The sequence below is a fragment of the Boleophthalmus pectinirostris genome, unplaced genomic scaffold (genome assembly GCF_026225935.1).
Source record: "Boleophthalmus pectinirostris isolate CB_2022bp ecotype Guang Dong unplaced genomic scaffold, ASM2622593v1 HiC_scaffold_21, whole genome shotgun sequence".
Lineage (NCBI taxonomy): Eukaryota > Metazoa > Chordata > Actinopteri > Gobiiformes > Gobiidae > Boleophthalmus > Boleophthalmus pectinirostris.
This window is the reverse complement of record NW_026571175.1, coordinates 14,276,365-14,299,521: the sequence shown is the minus strand read 5'-3', so window position 1 is coordinate 14,299,521 and position 23,157 is coordinate 14,276,365. Positions and strand designations below refer to the sequence as shown.

At 36.8% G+C, this 23,157-nt stretch overlaps 1 protein-coding gene across 1 annotated transcript; it reads right to left on the bottom strand.

The window, feature by feature from the left end:
- Window positions 1–7,382: 7,382 nt before the first annotated feature.
- LOC110167291 (hippocalcin-like protein 4) lies at window positions 7,383–22,692 on the bottom strand. The gene is made up of 4 exons (XM_020932624.2): window positions 22,652–22,692; window positions 9,892–10,089; window positions 9,148–9,363; window positions 7,383–7,580 (listed from the first exon to the last, which is right to left on the bottom strand). The coding sequence occupies exons 2-4, from the start codon at window positions 10,051–10,053 to the stop codon at window positions 7,383–7,385; spliced, it is 576 nt and encodes a 191-aa protein (XP_020788283.1). The 5' UTR covers window positions 10,054–10,089; window positions 22,652–22,692.
- Window positions 22,693–23,157: the final 465 nt, after the last annotated feature.

The window sequence follows — 23,157 nt, the reverse complement described above, 5'->3', positions numbered from 1 at the left end:
ATTACTTTTACATTTGTCACTCTTTGGCACACTAAATGTAGAACACAGTACCGGTCAAAAGTTTGGACTCACCCTCTCAATGTGTATATATATATATATATATATATATATATATATATATATATATATATATATATATATATTATACCTTTAACTTTGCTATAGATAATCCCATCTTATTTCATATATTTCATGTCTTCTGTATGTATATCAAATGTAGAAAGTAGTAAACAAAGAGGGTGAGTCCAAACATTTGACTGGTTGTGGAAAAGTGGCTTAGAATCTTTACAGCCAAAACAATAAAATAGAATTTCTAACAGTAGATAACATTGACGCTTGAGAATCAGTTGTTTTGCTAATGTGGACGGACAGCAGCTAATTGTCGGAGAAATATAGTCATCAACGCAGTGTGCCGGGGTAATTTTGCGAGCCAATCAGATTTGATCAAACTATTCTGACCTCAGTGATGTGATTAAGGCTGTCTAAGCAGTAATAGAGTCAAAGGGTGAAGCGTGAAATGGACTGCTATTTATCCAATGCTCATTTGAACACATCAGACAGTTTGAAGTGCTTAGCGTCATTGTCTGGCATCATACTTAACTTCACATTAAATGATTTAGCTTCAGTAAAAGTAAGGGATTTTTATATGACAGGTCATACCTATTTAAAATAAACTGGTTTCAATTTATTACAAAGTATTGACAAAAATTGGACTACTAAATGGTATGTGAGGTCTACCTAAGTTTTCTAATTCTGGTCTGGGAAGTCATAAGAAATACATTTAAAGTTTGGGTACCATTTTAAAACAACTGCCTGTTATTTAGCCTTAATAAAGTTAATGGACAAACAGGGTTTCAGATTCTACAATGTGATGATCTCATACTCTCATATGGATCGCTGAAATACCGAAAATGTAAATTTGCTGAACTTGAACATTAATTGTAGCTGCCTCCATCTGTATTAAATATTATTGATCTATAGCGAGAACAGGGGTGTCCAAACTTTTTTCATCAAGGGCCACATATCAAAACAGAAGCAGTAAAAGGGCAATCAACGGCCACAGACTGGTGCTCAGAACAATCAATATTTGAAATATGTGCATTTATAACAGGTTGGAATGAGATTTCTTTGACTTTATTCAAGCTTAGCTCCTCAAAAGGACACACTAAAAATGTGATATTGGCCTTATCAAGGTAGATTTATTAGAAAATAGAAAACCTGGTCTGAGGACTGCATTTGGCTCCTATAGAATTGTGTGATAAAGAATTATTCAGGCTTATTTACTATTCTTTACTTTATTTTACTACTTAGTACTTTACATACTTAGCCTGAATCACCTTTATCTTAAAGGGACAGTCCGCAATTTTGGACAGAGGACCTCATTTCCTAGTTAGCCAGAGGAGACATGTGGAGACACATTTTTAAATATCCCATCCAGTCCTTTATATACTTAGCCTGAATCGTGCTTAATAAACTATTTGTTCATTGTGAATTAAGTCTTTGTTAATGATAATTGCTTTATTAAGGATAATTAAAAGCGATGAAGACATGGCAGAGAAGTATTATGCCATACTGTGGAAGATTATAGCTAAAGGAACAATATTTATTTATTTTTGTTGTTTAATTTTGAATTAATGTACATGCATTTCTGTTAAACTGGATGAAACTAAACATGACGTTTTCCTTTGTATCTGTAACATTTATAGTAGTCGTTTGTGGCTATTATTATACCTACTACCATACAGAAGCTTGGAACAAGATTGGTTGACTGTACACTTAAGAAAGACAGCATGATTGACAGAGCCCTTCATCTAAAGATCAAGATAATTCTCTTTCAACTTTTCATGACCTTTTCATAAAAACAACTCTTAAACTGTTACTATTACTGCAACGGGAGGCTACGATCAAACAGACAGCAGTGTTGATTAGCTGATCACAAAGCAATGTTAGTAATACTTGTGACAGAAAGATTTACAGAGTTAGCCTGGACTTAGCCATGTCTTGTTCCACAAATGATACAAATACAAAACACATAACCACACGCACACATCCCCACATATGGTGTACATCCAAACATACATTCACGCATACACACTCACACATTGTTTTCAAATGTGATCAGGGCCCTTTACTACAAATTACTTTTTGTGATAACGTGGACATAATAGTCAAGTCATGAAATTCCATATTCATGCTGAAAATCAAAAGTAATGGATTTATATGTGTTGCTTTGTAGTATAGGGCCCCTTGAAGCTAGAAGCACTTTTACATCGTCATGAATACGATTACAGTCTTATAAATGTACATGTATGTTTTATTACAATAGCAGTACAGTCTTTTAGTTGCTGGGGAGAAGGAGACCACACAAATAATGTTCTGGTTGGAATAAAATTTTAGTTATTTCTTATATTACTTAATACATAGGCCCTACCTCATTATGTAAAATGTAACTGTTCAGGTTCACAGTTGGAGGTTCACCATCATCTTAAGGACAGTCTGGAATTTTGGACATAGGACCTCATTTCTTAGTTAGCCAGAGTGTTGGAGATGTGTGGAGACACTTTTTAAAATATTCCATCCAGTCCTTGTATTTGCAGAGGTCGCTGATGCTAGGCTAGCGAATGTCAATGGCCATAGTTAGCCTGTCACTAAAAACAGTCTTACCCACTCCACAAAACACCCGAGGCAAAACAATTATTACACTTGACTATTGATGTGAATGTCTGTGTTGATAGAATAATGTTTGAAATAAAACTAACCTTGCATTGCATGTTGAGGGACTATTTTCTCACATATCATTCCGCTGCTGCCAAGCTTTTTATCAGGAATTACAACTCGCTGCTGCTGCTCAGACTTAAATCCTTCAAATGCAAGGTTGGTTTTACTTCTAAAATTATTTTATTGACACAAACATTCACATCGACAGTCTGACATAATAATAGATTTGCTTCAGGTGCTTTGTGGAGCGGGTAAGACTGTTTTTTAACGGCAGGCTATTGACATGCGCTAGCCTAGTACCAGCGACCTCTGCAAATACAAGGACTGGATGGAATATTTTAAAAAGTGTCTCCACACATCTCCAAAATATGTCCAAAATTCTAGACTGTTCCTTTAAAGCCACAAACCTCTAAATGACAATGAGGTCCAGATAGACGTTTTTTGTTTTTTGTTTTTTTCGTGAGACTCCTTCTTTGAACAGAAATGGTTAGTGCTGCATTAGGGTTAGGCTGCCTTCTGTTTACAGTATTCTCACAACTTGGTCAAGTGAGAAATTAGGCCAGTCAATGCTAATCAGGCACTAAACATAGCATTTCCAGGTATAACTCTTATCTTAGGACAGGACTTATCTTCAACCATGAGATTGAAAATGACTTCTAGGTGGCAGCCAATAAAACTCAATTTTAACAGTGTCCGGTTGACTACCTTTGAAACCTTTCGTACCTCATACTGCTGGACGACCTGTAATATCATGCAATTACCATGGATCTACTTAAAGTAGAACTAAGTAACTTTCAGCAACATAGCTCCCCCTGCAGCTCTGTTATGAGAATACACCACAATGGAACAGAATCAATAAATAAGGCAGTATACTCACATAAAATCATGTAATGGTGTCAAATATATACATAAATAAAAGAGCTAGGAATTCCAGGAGAACTCTCTTCGGGTTGTGTCAGCCATTTTGCAAGACTGGTTTTCCACATGGAGAGAGCAAAGAGGGAAGACTGATGCTTCAAACATGAAAAATACACCTAAAAATACATATTTAACCAGAACAAGGACTCAAGTACAGGTAAAAATATTACTTAGTTCTGCTTTTAACCTTGAGTTACATGTGATTATGAGTTACTACACACTGCCTTACGTTGGATTTATGTTATAAAGTATAGTATATTGTAATAAATAAAATCTGTCAACTCTTTTAAAATACTTTTATCAGTTGGATCATGTCAATAAGAAGATTCTACTTTCATATCACTATTCTGTACACATAGTCATCATCAGCTTTCTTTTCAACCCGTGCTCTTTTTTCCTATTGATTTTAGATTGCGGTTCAGCAAAGTTCCTCTCCCTTCACCAATTATCAAAGCGCTTCCCCTGTGACATTTATGCGGTGGTGAGACAAAGAGGGGAGTGCAGGACAGCGGCCGAGTACAGGTGGGTATTTCAGCTATTCCTGTGAGGCAGCAATGAATCATGGGAGCAGGTCTGGCCTTTCACAAAAAGGCCGTTTGTACTGGATAATTACTGTTCTGATTAGCCCACTCCATGCTGCTCCAGACTCTTTTCATAATGACACATCTCAGATAAGCTGGGCTATATTTGACTTCAGAAGGTGAATATGTTTGATGTCTTTTTCCTGTATTTTTGTGGCTGTTAACAGTCAAATATAATGGGAAAATATGCTGGGTTAGAAAAGTTAATAAATATAGTGTATGTAAAAACTATAAGGCTGTGAATGTTTTACTAATTTTAAAAGAATTCTCACAAGTTTTTAGGGTTAAAGCTGTTCTTATCTTTCAAGTGAAGGGTCCTCAACTGCTTTACAGACCACATTGCAGGTCAGGTCTGTGGAGATGTGACCCCGCTTACAGCTCAAATGCATGTATTCTTGAGCAATAAATGTCCTGTAATGGAATAAATAATTGCAAGAGAGATGCTATACTATGGAACATACTAGGCAAAGCAATAATATCTCCATGGAGACAAGATAAAGGTAAACCCCTACCAGTCTTTAAAGGTCAGGTTTGGGGTTACAAGAGTAGTGCTATACCCTTAAAGGGTCCACATTACACTATTTTCTGATCTATGTTATAATGTGACCTTATAAAAAATACCTGAAGTTGCGTTTTGTTTCATTCACCCATGCTTAAAACACAAACCCTGCATATTTAGGCTGAGTTCTATAAACAGAAAACACTCTGTTCCACCTTTTGATGTCCTGTGGTAATACAGGAAGTGCTCCACTGTGTTTTTAAACTCCATGCATCTTTACTAGAATCATATGGATTGACAATCTCTACTAAAGGTAACTAAAGGTAAAAGAGACCTGTTAATTTGAACAAGATCTTCATGACATCACAATGTGAAAAGACTACTTTGAGCTTTGAAGATGCAGACATGTGAATGAAACAAAACACAACTCCAGGTATGTTTTAAAGAGATAACATTATAGCATGATTTAAAGCTCACAAGAGTCAATTTGGCGTAAAATGAAATTTGAAATGAAATTTAAAGCAATGCTCAAATTAACAGGCAGGCATGGCGGGCAATTACATTTCTTGTTAACAATGTACAGACTGACCTATTCTTTTCAAAATACAATTTCCAATCACACTACAGCTGTAACTCTGTGTAATTAGAACAACCAGCATGACACTTCCTGGCGCATATTAATGTTACCACGGGTTATCATCCAGGGAACACTGTCAGCTACTGCCTCATTTCCTTATGTCACTCACCAGCCCATCAGCAAATTAAACAGGGTCCAACAGAGAAATAAAAAAGATATTTGACATACAAGCATTTGATAAGAAACTGATTTTGTGTAAAGGATTTAAATGTAATTGTAAGTGTCCTTTTTAGTACTCTATTTTTGATAGAATATTAAAATTTTCTGATAATCTGAATTTTGGGTTTTCATTATCTGTAAGCCCTAATCATCAAAATGTCATGAAATAAAGGCTTGAAATATTTCACTGTGTAAAGAGTCTATATAATACATGGATTTGACTTCATGATATTCAGATTTTTTTTAGATGTACCGTATCCTCAGCCACAACATGCTAGCGTTGTACTCTAGAAAATCTTGCAGGGAGTGTCTGGACGTATATACTGTATATGAATTAATGAATACACAGCTTGTTTGCAGAGATGTTACTTTTGCCAGCTAAAAATCTTCATATATATTCATGCTCGCTGACAGAATGCACACAGCTAGGGGTGTAGTTCATTTGCATACACCGTGAAGGTATCATTGGAGACACATGTGGTCCAGACAGCTGCCTCCTGCCTGGTTTGTGCCACACTTTTTCAGTTGTTCTTCCCAGGGCGCACAACAGGAAAACACTGGCTTTGTTTGTACATTTGACGGCCTGGCTGGGTGCAAAAATCAGGCACTCAACGGACCTGTCAGAATTAACATAACAGATTTTGTGTTCCTGTCTGTCAGTTTTCTAAATTTGGGTGAAGCTTTTGTTTGACTTTATCAGTGAATTTCAATTTAAAGTTGTAGCAGTAAAGTTTGAATCACTGCAACAGTCAATTTCTATTTCCAGATTGTTCTAGCTGCATTGATTGGTGGTTTTATCCCTGCTAACATTTCATTCTGTTGCTGTTTCCTGTGGCAAAACACTTTTCCAACCTTGCCTATTGGGAACCTGTTGGTGTGCTTTGTGATTGGAGGTGGTAAAAGGAGTCATAATGAAAAATTGGCAGCCCTGCTTCCATCAGTGTGCTTCAGGGTATTGTGTTTTTCATACAGGGTCAGAAAATACTTATTTTTCTACTTTTTATGTAGCATACACATTGGGATGACAAGACTATTTGGTTCATTGATAATGGTATTTTTTCAGGTCAGGGCACAGTATGATCATAAGCCATTTTGAAAGCAAATGTGATTTAAAGGTATATATTATATATATATATATATATATATATATATATATATATATATATATATATATATATATATATATACACAAAACTGATTTTTGTGAGCTATAATCCATGTTATAATGTTGTTACCTCATCAAAAACATACTCAAAAACAGATTTTTCACATGTTTAAGCCGCCTTTCTATCTTTTTACCTTTTAGTCACTAGAGATTGGCAATTATAGGGCTGAAATTATCCAAATAATTCTCGAGACAGTGTATGGAGTTTAAAAACACAGTGGACCTTCCACAGGACATCACAACGTGGACCAGCGTGTTTTTTTGTTTGAAAGAACTCAGCCCTAAATGCAAGAAGTGAGGCTTAAATATGCAGAGGCTGTGTGTGTTAAAAATGTATGAAGGAAACAAAACACATCTACAGGTATGTTTGTGATGAGAAAATATGAGAAAACATAGATAAAAAATAACATAATAGGGGCCCATTAAACTAAAAAAAAAAAATGAAGTTAGTTTTTCCATGGCTGTTTATGTCACAAAGCTTTACATTCAGAAATGGATGATGGATTTCTGAAGCTGTTCACATACTGTTCAAGAGGAATGGTGCACTGTGTCAATAATCATAAAAGTGCTTTGATAACATTTCTACACACTGACAACTGTTCAATTCAGTGGTCACCTCCTCCTCAACCACATGTTCCTCTGATTCTTCTTCTTCTACTCCAGTCCAACTCTCCCCCCTCTCCCCCCTCCACCCCCTCTCCACCTCTACTTCTGCATCTCACACTGCAGCAGTAGGACGATGGAGGGGTCCGCCTTCGCCGCCTCTTTGAACTCCTCCAGTGTGATCTCGTCGTCGTTGTCCCTGTCCATCCTGGAGAAGATCTTGTCCACACGCTGCTGTGGGGTCAGGCCGTCCTCGTTCATACGCATCATGATCACTGTGCCCACCATCTTGTAAATGGCCTGAGCAAAGCAACAGGTAAAACAAACAAATGATTATATTGTGTTAGTACAAGTCCCCATCTTAAAAGAGCTCTGTGTAACTTTGTCTGGTCTGGTCTTATCTGTCACCAGCTGAGATGGTGTTGCTTTGTCCAGAATGTTTTACAGTATGTCATTAAGTTTGTCTACAGTTAAGCAAGTGGTAAGGCCAGGCCAAGGTAGGGATTAGATCTATGGAAGGGGCAGCCCCACTCACAGTAAGGTTTCCTGTTTTTTTTGTTTTTTTTTCCCCAAGAGGCTGTAATTGAATAAATGGATGCTAGAAACATGCCATACTGTGGAACATTTCAAATAAACCATTAAAAATCTTCATGAAAACAAACAGGTAGTGAACTCACCATCAAGTTACATAGTGTACTTTTAAAGGCCCTACACCCTGCTAAACTGTTTTGAGCTTTCAACCATGTTATAATGGTTAAAAAAATGGGTGAAGAATTTTTATTGTAACATTTACATCTATTTAAGTGATTTATATTCATTTTTACTCCCTTGCAAGAGCTCAAAATGCTAATTTCCTTATCGTGATATGTCATGAGGTGCTCTTCTTCTCCAAAGAATGCTCCTTAATGTGTACAAAGTTCATATACCATATCTGGATTTGCATATCCTGTGTCAGCAGCATTTGTTTTAAACCCTGTTTAAACTAGAGAGTGATTTTGTCCTTAGAAATACAGAGGATACAGATCATAACTTTTGAGTTACAAAACATTAAATGCCAATGCTAAGGTGTGCAATGGTAGTTTTTAGACATTCTGTGCATGCATTATAGAGGACCTTTACCAACACAACTAAATGTCTTTGGGGGAATTCTGTCTTTCTGACCTTTATGTTCATATGTGCAGCAGCAAATGTCAGCAGGATGTATGCAGGGCGCATCCAGGACACTTGTAGGACATGAACAGAGAGAGCGTGGTTTTGGTGAAGGCCAAAGAGGTGGAAGTGAATGCAGAGGCAGTACTCTAGCACTTAGACTTAGAGCAATAAGGCAACAGCTTTGTACTGTATGTATCCTGTCTGTATATTGTATACCTCCAGTTATCTGAGTAGATCAGACATTTCTAGGTAGTCTGTGACACAATTAATCATTGTTAGTAGCTAATCTAAAACTGTGTGTTTTGTCACCAAACCATTTAGATCAAGTCAAATGTACTTTACCAGTAAGCACGCGAGAAGTAAGAAGTATTTGGTTGCTTTCCAACACAGTTTAGTTCAAAGCCTAAGCAGACAAGAGGACCTTTAAATGAGTATTATGCAACTTTTCTGGTGGTGGACAATCTCTCTATTTGTTTTGCCTGGTATATTCCACAGTATGGCATTATACTTATCTGTCTTGAATTCATTCAATTAAAAGTGTTTTTTGCTGCTAAAAAATACATGCATTCTTGCATGTATGAGTCACCTCTTCAGAGCTTTGACCTGTTACTAGTCCTGATTTGAATCACCTTCATGGAGATAGATAAGTTTAATGTTATAAAGGACCTTACATAAAGGACCTTTAAAGAGGATTACTTAAGGTTACAAAAAGTACCTCAATAATTTCTAACATCTCCATGCGTGTGATCTTGCCATCTCCGTCCAGGTCATACATGTTGAAGGCCCAGTTGAGTTTCTGTTCGAAGCTGCCTCTGGAGGTGATGGATAGGGCGCAGATGAACTCCCGGAAGTCAATGGTCCCGTCGCCGTTTTTATCAAACGTACGAAATGCATGCTGAGCAAACTTTGTGGCATCGCCGTATGGGAAAAACTAGATACCAAATCAAAGTATAATTTTAGTTTGGTGGATAGTTGGATAGTATAAAAGTCTAGCTGTATGGAATTTGACAACATAAAAACATAAAATTTCACACTGACACACAATTCTAATATGAATTCTTGAAAGTCTTCCTACAAGCCTGAGAGTCCATCTGGTTCTGTTATAGAATTATCGCAGGCCAGGTCACAATGGATCCATACTAATTCATTAGAAAAAGAATGATAGCAAGCAATGAACTATCCACAGCTAGTAGGACTAACCAAGAATTGAACAATTATAAATTAATAAAATTTCAAATCTTAAATCTTAACATCCACTTTACATCCAACTAGACAAGAATTGCTAGTGTCAAAATTAGGCAAAATCACAATGTAAATAAATACGCTTTTTTACACATTGCAACTAAAATAAGAAAAAAATATGTTAAAACCAGTCATAGATATTTGGAACAATTCATTTAGATGTGTTAAGAATTGAAATTCAACATTTGAAATTTCTGGTATAATAGCCATGTCTCACCTTGACATACAGCTGTTGAAACTCCTCCAGGTTGAGTATGCCAGAGGGACAGTCTTTGAGGAAGCCCTTGTACCACTGCTTCAGCTCGGCCTCGTTGAACTCCGTGCTCTTGGTCAGGTCATTCAGGACTTCAGGTGCCAGTTTGCTGTTATGTTTCCCCATGATGCTTCACCTTTTGGGGCTGCGAGACAATCCAAGCTGCAGGAGAAGTAAGAGGTGAATACAGGTGAGGAGGTGACAGGCAAACAAGCTGTAACAGCACAAATTGCGTCTCCAAGGAGCCAGGAAGTCCCAAAACGCAACCCACAACAAGGCAAGAGAAAGGGTTCAAAGGGTTGAAATTTGTACTGCCACTGAATTGCAAAATTTACAGAAAAAAAGGAATATATATTTTTGGATTAATAAAGACCCTGTACCTGTTTTTTCCATGTATTTGAGCAAAACTTGCCACAGTACAGATATACTGTATAAGCAGCTCCTGAGGTCTAAATATGTCTGTGTTGTCTGCATTTAATTATAAAGTGGCTTAGTGTCTGATAACCAGGAAGTGGATGTTAGCATGCTAGCTGTTGTTAGGTTCACTCTTCTTTTTTCATGTTTATAAGAGAGTAAAAATGAGGTACAGAGTTGTCAACAAACCAGCTAAATCGAGTGTGTAATCATTGTTATTTTGTATTTTGTCTGGATTTTGTAATTTTGATGGGCGTAAAGTGATAAGGATTCTTTAGAATGTACCACACAGACAGCATTGGTTGTGTTGCTCAAAATAAGACATTATTGTAAACCAGTTTTTGAAAACTAAAGTTGTTATGTCAATGACCATTTGTATGCAATATTGAAATAACAGCCATATTGAGATTGATTTACACTATCCATTAGCATCTGGGAAGAAAACCAATTTATAGGCTCTACTTTTCCCATTTAAACTTAGATTACACAGACTGAAGAGGTGCAACAATTGAAGGACTTTTGCCTGTTCAAAATCTATAATATTCAGTTTTAAATTGTTAATCACTATGGCAACCAGTTCACCAGTGTTTACTTGAGCCTCATGACACGGCCTCTTCATCCCACGTCAAACAACACCTCACACAGTGACCATCAAACATGAGTGTGCAGCATTTCACTGAACCAAATGTGCTCAGTGACAGTCCATAACACTTGATTTGATACATTTGATAAATACATACACGAGAACCCTAAAACAGGATAATCCCAGTAAATCTTTTTCTAAGTAGACCCTGTTGATGAAATGTATCCAACAGTATACAAAACTTTTGTAGTTAGTTCTGGTATCTATAATGTGTCATAGATTAAGACTACAAAAAAATAGTGGAAAAAAAAATTGTTCTTTCTAATGTATACTGGACAATAAGTTGGTATAGTGTGACAAGCCTACCATAACCTTCAACACAATATAAAAAAAGGTCATTTACATTATTATATAACTGACAAAATGCCTAAGACTGCTTTCTGGTGACTTGTCTCAGGCTATACATTTTGCTTCCACTTCTTCCATCCTTTCTCTGTTATTATTAGTGCTCTTAGCCTCAGCAGAGCATCCACAATCAGAGTTTAAGTAGCTCTAGGCATTGTCATTAGACACAGTTTTTGTCTGCCTCTTCTCAAAACTGAGAGGAAAATCAGCTGCAGTGCCAGATTTCACTCTCTTCAAGTCAGGCTAGATGACAGATATATTTAACTGAGACCAAAAATGTTTTACTTTGATAATGTCAGACTTCATTTAATCAGTCATTTTTGTTTCTGCCTCTCACTGCTTAATTCTTTGTGTTGTAATCCTATAATCTGTAATCTGATTATTATGACAGAAATAACAAACTAGTCTGTGCTTCATCTGGCACTTATGTGGATGCCCCAAAGGTTTTGTTTGGGGTTTACATCGTACCAGGCTTCATTATTCAAACATGTTAAATAAAATTATGGACTTCAAAAGCATGGAGGAGCTTCAGAAATCACAATGTGCTAACATATCCCAGGGAAACATTTTTTAGTTTTGCTTGTCATAGTTAAGTAAAACACAGCTCCAGATATGTTTTACAAGCTAAAGTATATAAATAATACAAGCATTTATTTCACTAAGTTCCTCTTAATTGCACAAAAACACATTGTTAAATATATATCCTTCTTTTAAACCTCTCCACAGACCTGACTTGTAACTCATGGTGTCAAGTATGTTGAAATATTATTCAGTGGGACTTTAATTTAGCAAAACATCATAACTTTCAAGTGGCAGGGTCATCCAGTCCAAAGCCGCATGGATACTTTTCACACCTCATAATGTCCACCCCTTGCAGGACCTTTCCCCCTTATATAATGAGTCATACCATTCAAGCCCCATTATCACATTTGGTGACTCAAGCCCTTGTAGCACAGCAGCTATTTTAGCCATCAAATGCTCCATTAGCCACTATGATGAGCCCGTAACTTGCGCACACACATCACACACATCACACACATCACACACATCACACACATCACATGGCACTGCAGCTGACTCACCCCAGTGTCTGACAGCTCCAGCACTCGGACACCAGGGCACATCCTCGTCATAGTGGGCACCCTTCAGCAGCTAAAACACCATGCTTACACGTTTTATGGGAGTCATGTGGGGTGAAGTAACAGAATGTCACGTTGCAGCAAACAGTGATATTTTCTGGGTGAGGAAGGAGTAAAAAAAATAAAAAGACTTAAACCATTCCAGCCTATTTTTCCAAAAACGTCTGACTAAAATGACTGTCATATCAAACTGAATCTCTTTCTGAACCCTTTGGCGCACAAACAAATGCTCTTTGTGAAGCTGAGGCTCTGTATTTTTGGCCTCTGCTGTCTGATCTATTCTAATTTTAAGTGAGAACAAGCTCTACACAGAGGAAAGTCAGATTTCAAATTCCACCTGAATTCTTTGGGGAAAATATAAGAATAGGTAGAATAGCTGATTTGTTGGGTCTTGGCAATTCCATGTCAAAGCTGAAGAATATCTCACTAAAATAGATTTATGAACTTAAATATTTGTGAACTTGTGGGTATTTTTATTTTTTTTGTGTAGGTTTTGAATACAAACTGGTCAAGATTTTTCTCAGAATCATTGAAGTGACTGAAAATAAATTACAGATTTCCATTAATGTCCATGAGATTAGGTTTTCTTTTATCAGACGTTGGACAAACAGAAATTAATAAAGAAAAAGTACAAGGACCCACACATGGTCGCTTGGAAAGGTAAGAGGTTTTAAAATTGGACTTCAGCAATGATTGAAAAGGTTAAATGTGATCCGGTCAAGATGAAGTTCAAAATGTCAGAATATGCTCTTTTGTTTGGGGGATTGCTTCAAAATAGGTCCAGTAGTTTAGCAGTAGACAATTCTAAAATATTGTATATCTATGGGATGTGCATTGTACGTAAGCGGTTTCTGGTGTCTTGGGACACGGTTGTTAACATACTTTCTCCTTTAGACAGAACATCAACAGGTTGGATAACATCTGTTATCTGCGCAAGAAAAGTTTGTATTTTTACCTGTGACACAACAATCTGGGCAAAATGCACATGCAGCATTTCTGAGTGCTCAGAGAAGACTACTTTGGATTAATTGATTAATTAAGCCAGCATGAAGGAGGCAACAACTCTCTCATACAACTCTAGGTATGTATTTTTGATGGTGTAACAATGGTGAAAAGCTCAAAAAAGTCAAATTTGTATCTTTTCAAATCTCACCTCTCTGGAAGAAACAGACAAGGACAGAGACGGGAAGTAAACAGGCAACATGAAGAGAGTCATCTGAGGTGGCGAGTAGAAACTGAACCAGTACAAAATTGTCCTAACAAGCGTTTCAATGCTGAGAGACATGTATCTTATTGAGTGTGAAGGGCCTTAATGCACCCATCCCAACTGTCAAAGCCGTAGTAAACAGGGGGCCTAATGCCAGTGGTAAATGCATGGGCGTGCTTGTGTGTTGCCGTGCTGATGCGATGGTGTTGTTTGCTCAGCTTGAATACAGCCAGACTGCCCCCTCCCTGATTGACTGAACAGGATAAACATGTTGGCGTGCCAGTCAGAAACAATAAGTGTTTCACTTTGACAGGTCTGAAACTTTCACTTGAGATTGTTCAAGATGGATCATTTGCAAAGATAAATATACATGGTACATTTTTTCTTGACACAATGTTAAACAGACTTATTTTTCAACAAACAATTAACAGTTCATTATAATGTGCGTATGTTAAGATGATTTTAAAATGTTGGGATGTCTCTGTACTTTGTCTTTTTGGATGGGGGTCTGTTCTTGTTTCTATGGATATGTCATTGCTCTGCCTGGAATGTTTCACAATATGACATTAAACAGCTCTTTCTTATATCTATTCAGTTACAGGTGGTTTTATAGCTAAAAAATTCCTAGAAAAACAGGCATTCTGACTGTGAGCGGGGCTGCATTTCCACAGATCTCATCTGTAACTTGGTCTGGTTTGGTCTCCATGAAAAAGGTTAATATAAAGGTTTAATAGAAACACTCCAGACAAAGCAATAACATCTCCATGGATAAAAGCATTTGACGGACCCTCCACCAGAAAAAAATACTCAATGCACCTTTAAGGTCTAATCACCTTCCTTTTTTATTGAATCTTGTGCATTGTATTTCAGTTAGGAACCTATATTATTTATTAGTTTGACAGCTAACAGCTAAACCCTGACAATTCAATTGAACTAATTACTTTGCTATGTATGTTACATTTAGGAGACACTTTTTGAAACAGCAGCTATTACATTCAATTTCTGTCTAAACTTGCCAAATGACAAAATAAACTACGCTATATTATTTCTCATTAATTTTTCTCATAGACTTTACCAAGAAATGAGCAGAAGACTTTTACTTAAAATATGTTTCTGAAATTTTATAAAATCTTGTGTTTTAAATGTGCTTTTTGGACTTAAAATAACTGCGTTATGGATATTTATTACCACATAGTTGTATAGCCTCCACGATGTCTTTGAGCTCTTAATATCTGAAATTTTCTAAAAGTCTTTGAATAGAAATTTTACTTCTGGAAATGGAGCATGCAATTACTTTTGAGCTCCATTGAGGCCTATAATTCTGCATTTTGTGGAGCACAGACAGCACAATGCTTTCTATGACCAGGCAACAACTAGGCAAAAGGTCACTATGCTATTCTGTTCTTGGCTCTCTTGATGCACAGTTGATTGATGTGCCATGACTGAAAATGATTAGCTGCCAAAAGCTGTAATTGGGTTGGAAACATGGCAACAGGAACCAGCCATTCCTGTTGTGTATGGAAGAATATGCAATGCTGAAAATCTATGTAAAACGAAACTTCAATCAGTAGCCAACTAGTCCACCTCTTTGTCAGTGTCAACAAATACAAAAATCTGCAAGATGGCCAGGCAGCTTGTTGGGTGCAGATGATGAACCATGTAATTGTAATCCATAATTGTTATTGTACCAAACGGCTGAGACAAAATGAAAAATAATGTGTTATGGTAGCAGCCAATCACATATGGCAGGGATGAAGGTTTTGTCTAATCAAAGTCTGTTCTTTGCCAACTAGGCTTGACCATTTTGTTTGTGCGTCAAGCCAAGCGATTTATTGGAAACTTAATTCATCTCACTAACGGCACCACATGTAAATGACTAGTTTAGTTACAAAAGTGAAGTGACTCAACGCTGGAGAGGCCATAGGTACAGATGGGCAGCCACATTTCCATCAGTCAACTCCAGGGCAGGTCTAGCAATATTTAAAAAAATCAAGCTTGTGTTATAATTTAGTATTCAGAAACTCCTCATGAATAATTAGATTTATAGTTAGTTGTTGTTAGCATTTTATCTTGATTCAAAATAATAAGACCTCTAAAGTTGTGAAAAAGGCCTTTTAACTAGGCTTGTCATCAATATTATATGAATAGAATTGACTTGTCTTTTAATACATGGCAGATGGAACAATGATTTTGGGGGGATTTTTGTTATTTGTCTGTATCATGGTGAGATTTGAGCTGAAGAAGGTAGAATAAATGGCTTCTTTGACTCAATATGGATACAAACTATGGTGTTTCATTAAAAATATGATATAAAACAAAGCATAAAGATATTATAAATAGATTTCTGGCATAATCCATTCAGTAGGATGCCAAGAATATTAGTAAAGTGAGGAATAACTCCTTTTAAAATGTACTAGTAATATTTTTCACTTTTTAAGACATAAATTGAAGAGCTGAAACAATTTCGTTTTGCACAATATACAATTAAACTAACACAAGAGCTGCCTTACAATGTGCATAATGCTGATTGGTGCAGAGCCAGTGTTTCCTATCTGAAGAATCTCCTTATTATTTTAATCTGAGGACATCTCTGTGGTGACTGAACAGGGAAGAGACATCGCTATAGAAACGCTGCTCACCTCGCCGCAGTTCACACTCTAATTTAAGAGCAGAGCCTGGGGAGGAACATGGCTCTGAGCAGCTCTCATGAGTCAGCCTGTTCCTAACCCTCACCTCCATATCTGCTCTCACCTCTGCATTTGTTTATGACCGCACTGCTGTATATTTACTACAATGTGTGACTCATGTCTGGAGCTGTTGGCTATTATCGACTGCTAAGTTTATCAATGCCCTATTAAGCATTCACACCTCAGCAATTAAAACATGTTTCAGAAAAGTAAGCAAAGTAACCCTCTAATATAGTATCTCAGTGTTTCCTGGGATGTTTATTTATTTTTTTATTCATGAAAAAATATAGCTTGATTCATCAGCCGGTTTCACTTCATGGGAACCATCTGACCTCGCAGCATTAGGATTCGTTCGCTTGATGGGAGGCAGTTACTTTTTTAAAATTTAACCAATCACTGCTATTTGGTCATGACATATGTAATGCAGGGCTAACGGGGCTAACTGGTATATTAAACTTTTCCCAAATCTTGTAGGAAGAAGGGCAATAACGTCTTTTCCCTTGATAAAATTGTAACATTCTCTTTGTTCTGGCTTTAAATTCTCAATCTCGGGAATTGTTGCCAACACAGGATGTATGGCTGTTCGCTGATTGGCTGGTGCCCGGAGTCCCACTTCCGGGGTTCTTGCAAACTGTCTAGTGTATTCTGAATCCTGACTTAGTTGCTGGAGAGAAATTAAATTGAGCAGAGGCACTAGGTGGCGCCAGTCTGGCTAGAAAGAATTCACCTTGTACATAGATGTGTGCCTCTTTCAGAGTCAAACTACTGTGCCTTCAAGCGTCACATGATTTGCATAATGGATTTGGTATGACAGAAATAATTTCTGGCACAATTTACAGGCTCACTCATTCAACAGCCTAACATGAAGACACTGGAGCGCCCCCCCTCTCCCCTGGGGCAAGCTCCAGCACATGGCAGCTCAGCTGCAGGGCTGTAGCCCACACAAGCCAACAGTCTTTCCTGATGGGTACCACCAGTGTTATGGGGTCTAACCCCTCTCAAGAAGATGGGCTCTAGAGTGCATGTAACTATAATGAGATGTTTCCCCACTTGGTGGCTGGATGCTCCCTAGTGTTAGCACATAAGGAGGGATAGAATGAGGAGCTTGAGGTAACTTGTTTCTCTAGTCCAATTTGGATCTGCTGGCCTGGGAACTCACTGGACTCATCAGAGGAGCAAGAGTGTGTTACTGATGAGGGAGATCTGAACCAGGCCCAGGTTAAGTGGAGTAATGGTGACAGGGTGCTTGTTCTCAGTACTGGGTAATACTGATCATTTGTATTGAAACTATGAGAAACATATAAAAGTCAAATTCAGTCTTAAAACCTGACCCACACTGTTCTATACAACTGCATGTGTACGTGGTACAATGCTTTACAGCAGCATTAGCCCAATGCCCGGAACACTCATCTTGTTTGTGCAGCCGTACTTATCTGCTCATCACTGGGCTTTATTGACATGAGCATTTAATATGTAGCAGACAAAGGCAGCTGGCTCTAGACAAAACGGTGTGTCAGCCAGCAAGGAAATGGAGAATGGAGATTCAAATTGCTCAGTATTCAAGTTGATCCTACTCAAAATTACAGATTTATGTGAAAAAAGACAGTCTTGTCTTACAGGATGTCTGGGGGAAATGTATTTGCAAAAAAAAAAAAAAAATGTTTTAACAGATCACTTGAGCAATTAGGCAAAACTAAGAATAATGTCTGGGGCTGTGCAATTAAGCAATTAGATTAGATTAGATAATACTTTATTGTCAGATCACAGATCTAAAATTTGTTTCACAATGAAACAGCAGCTCCTTCACATAGACACAATACAAGGACATCACACAGACATAAATATACAGGACAATTTAACAAAGAACATTTTCTGCTCATCACGATGTCACTGACTTTGTGGATCAAGCTCCTCATTTGGCTTCAGGATAAACAGACATAAGACTGTCTGAGTCTGACCCTGTTAATGTGTGGCACACAGTATCTATGCCTGGATGATAATAGCACATATGCAGTGTTTAGACATGGCTGGGGGTCAGAGATGATGGGCACGGTTCGCTTGGTCTAGTGTGAGCACACCCTTACTTGGTTCTTAACTGACTTGCCTTGACATAATAAGTTATTAATTAGTACATTATTACTTTATTAACATTCTATTCAGGTGCGGGGCTTGAGGTTATGGGTGCTAATTCCACAGTGAATCCTCATTAAGTTAAATCTAAACATCCCCTCCCACCAACCTCGCCCCATTAATCATTCAGTCATTTTCATTATGTAATAATGACTGGTGAATACATCAGAGCCCATTTAGTTGGTGCTTGAACCAGTAATAATGTAAGAATATGAAAAGAATGAATGTGCCAATATCAACAGAATATCTATATTTTGGCACACAATTATTTAAAAATAATAAAAAAACAAACAAAACAACAAAAACAAACAAAAAAAAACTAACTAAAGACTTCAGTGTAAAATAGCTGATTAAAAGAACAGTCAATTAACTTATTGTGCAATAATATGCAACCAAGACAATGGAAATATATTTTTATCAGTTAAGTTAATCAAAATCATTCACCACATACAATTTTCAATTTCACAAAATTTTTCACTACAAAAATAATAGAATTTTGACAAAGTAAAACCCCTCAAGCCTGGTGCATGGGGCTTCCAAAATACATCCCTATCTACTTCCCCATTCCATTGTTAACGCTCTGCCCTGCTCCTCTCGCTCGCGGTGCCTGTGTCTGTCTCTGGGGTAATAAACCATGTGACAGATATAGATGGATCAATCAGTTGGATTCAGATACACACTTGCAGCCTGCACATGTTTTAAGCACACACATACACACCAAAAACACAGCCAACCGATCTATAGCACACCTGGACATCTGAAATGGAAAACATCTAAGGTATAGTGTCATGGATTGGTAAAAGAAATAGAAAAATGTATAAGTAAAGTCCATGCATGCATGTTCATGTCTGTGGTTGTTGTATGTGGCCGAGCTGTATACTGTAAAAGTCAATAGATTTTTCCAAAGAGGAAGTGGCTATAATGATGTGCTGCCCCATCCACTGACCTGTCACACTACTGACTTTTACACAACCCAGCACACCAGGCTAACGGCATAAGCTACAGAATAAACATGTTGTAAACGGACATGGACACTATGGGGTCAATACAACGTGATTAGTGACGGGACTCCCACAGCTAACAGACACATGTTAGTGCAACAACTAATGATATACAAGAGGTTTGCAGGGTCAATCATTTAGTAGTAGAAGAACAATCAAATAGCAGAATGAACTGATAATTAGCTCAGAATTACTTATTCAACCCTCTACAGCTCAAACCATATGGTATTACAACTACAACAATACAAATCTCCAAATTATTGCAAAGAAAATGTACAGGTGATAAATACTGAGGCCAAAAATATATTGTTCCAGCTTTCCTATATTGAATGATAAGTCGATATAGTCATTATCGTGACAGGCCTACCCAATTATGATACTGACATGATATTATGACAATCCATCATACACGAGTAAGACATGCCTGTAGACTCCATGGTAATTTAATAACAAATAAAGGAACAGAAATATACCCTTGTTTGGAAGATTATACAGCAAGTTTGTTCTTTTGTTATATCTCTAAACAACAATTGCGATATTGTTCATTCTTGATTATCATCCATATCAATGATAAACTATTGTAAAATACAACTTTAATAAATGTGTGTTGTGAAAGGCTGGTGAGAAAGACTGAGAACTGAAATATATTGTGCCTTGGTTCAAAATAACAGTTAGCAGTAATAAACTTAGGCTATTGTTGTCTCAGTTTGTAGTGAATTTCCAAGTCAAGCAATCAGGCCTTTTTGAGTGACAAAATATTGATTCCACACTCTAATACCAACAGCCAAACAATGTCAATAAAAATATCCATGGCTATTTTTTTTTTAATCAGGGAAGTGCAGAATCTAAATACCAATCTAGCAATGAAGTAATCAACAGAAAAAAGGGTAACGCTATATATTTATGATATATATTTCTATCAATGAGCAGAAATACCACTATTTTCTTTTTAATTTATTTGTCATTTAAGCAGTCTGTCTTTCAGGAACAGACAAAGCAAACAAATCCTAGAAATCCTTTTGAATGAATTAACTTGCAACCAACTGATCCATAAGCACTCGAACATATTTAGTGAAACTCATCATAACAGCTCCAGCTCTAAAAAAGCAACAACAGTTTGAACAGTTACCCTAAATTTGGTCTAATCCAAATGTGTGAATAGTGATGAAGAACACTTAAAAACAGTGCATTTTAATTATTACTGGCTATAAGAACAGAACTCTATTGTTTAATGTTAATAAGAAGATGATTATTTATGTTTTTGTTCATTTCTATTGTAATTTTTATGTCTTTCTTACTCTTTAAAGCACTTTGAATGACATTGTTTATGTTTTGTGCTATACAAATAAACTTGCCTTGCCTTATTATGGACAAACTAAATCAACACTGCTTCCAATTTTAACACCACTTCACAATACTATAAGCCAGTATCCAGAAGCTAAAATTCTAATAGCTATTTGAGGATGCTCATTTCCACTTGAGACTGTCTGTCTTACTACGCCTGTAGCCTGTAACAAAACAAAAACATCTCAAAAGATAATAAGACATGGACCTGTCAACTTATCCTTTGTATCCATAAATCTTACCATGGTAACTAGGGATGTAACAATATCCAAATATCACAATACTATCATGATATGCATCTCAATACAATATACAGTATTTATCGCGATATTTTAAAGAGGCTAATATAATTGTAGATGGAACACTTTTTTTGCTTTTAAAATACCTTGACAAGATTTTGGTGTGAATTATTTTTGTCATAATCCCAAGAATTCAAGTAAAAAACATATTTCTTCATGTTGTCTGCACTGAAATGAATCATGGGATATGTAGTTTCCGGTGATCATAAGATGTTGTTACTATAAAACCATGCATTAAAGCAAAGGAACTTGTGATTCGATATATTGTGACATTCCACGGTATTATTGTGAGACTTTTGATGATACGATATCACGATATTTCAGTTATTGTTACATCCCTAATGGTAACAGTTTACATTACTGTGTTTACTGTGTTTTAAAGGTACACGATGTAACTTTGTTGTTGGTGGTCCGTTACCTGCTTGTTTCTATGGAGATGCCATTGCTCTGCCTGGAATGTTCCACAGTATACCTTAAATTTATTCAATTGCAGGTGGTTTTATAGCTCAAATATACTTAGGCATTCTGATTGTGAGCTAACCTGTAACTTGGTCTGGTTTGGTCTCCATGAAGATAGAAAAGTTTAATACTATACTTTGAAACATTCCAGACAAAGCAGTAACATCTCCATGGAGAAAAGCATTTGACAGACCCTCCTCTAGAAAAGTTACACAATACACCATTAAGGCTTGGTATTGAAAGGCTATAGTGTAAGACTCGCCTGTGGTCCAATTCAAAGCCAAAGCCGGTGCTATCGATTGTAGCAGGTCCCAGTGTCAACGGGGCTGGATTAAGCAGATAAAATGGGTGCACTTGCTCATCTTGCCACGTTTGCCTTTCGCTTTCTTCCTTTGTTCAAGCTCACAGGGGTCAAACCGGGGTTGACATTGGAAATAGACTCATATATTTTAATAGTAGACCTTTATCTAGCAGAATGAAAAAAGATTGTGCAATATCTGAGCACACACAAATTAACAGATAAACAAATAACATGTGATAGCTTACTTCCAAAATGTCAAAAAAAAAAAAAAAAAAAAAAAATATATATATATATATATATATATATATATATATATATATATATATATATATATATATATATATATATAATTAAAAAAATAATAATAAATAAAAACAAACCAAAAAAACAAACATATAACACAAATTTTTCTTTTACATAAATCAGGTTAAATCCCAAAACATGAAAAAAAAAAAAAAAAAAAAAAAAAAAGGTGCATCTAAACCAGCCTAACTCAGTTCAGTAATGACTTTTACTACACTGGCTAATTGGGTAGCGTAATTCTATTGATTACAGCGTTACTATCAATGGCACCACACCAAGAGTACCTATAAGCTTTCACTATGGCAACCAAATGAAATAGACCAACAAGTGATAAAAATATCAATGCAATTATTATTTTTATTTATTTATTTTTTGGCATGGTTTCAGGTTACAGCGCATTAAATGCACACAAAAATTCAACAGTTTAAAATAATAGTGATAAAAAGACTTACTCTGAAATCTTTTTGACGATATGCTCCGTTCAGGTTAAAAATAACGTCTTGTTCCACGTCGGCGCGCTATCCGTACGTGAGTGTTTTGGCGCTGCACTGGTCCTCCGTCATCTAAAACAACATGCGCGCAAACTCGCCTCTCACTGAAGAAGATGAATGAACCGCTCCGTCTCCCTTGCCAACACATTAGCATAAGACCCGCCTCCTTCGTCTTTTCATTGGCTGGAAAACTCAAAACATGCAGGGATTGTTTTTTGTGGAGCTCCCTGCGTGCGTCTTGTGTCGTGCTGCGTTTAATAGAGAGAGAAGGACAAGATAAGTCTGCTGAAGGGGGCGAGACGGGTAAATATGACAGCTAAACCCAAACAAACATTTTCTTAGGTCACATTTTGAGTCATTGATGGCATGTGGAGGATTATCAGGTAAAACATCATCAAGTGTTATATTAATTATGTTGAGAAAACGCTAGGCTCACTGAAGAATTTGTACCTGCTGTTCAGTAAAGT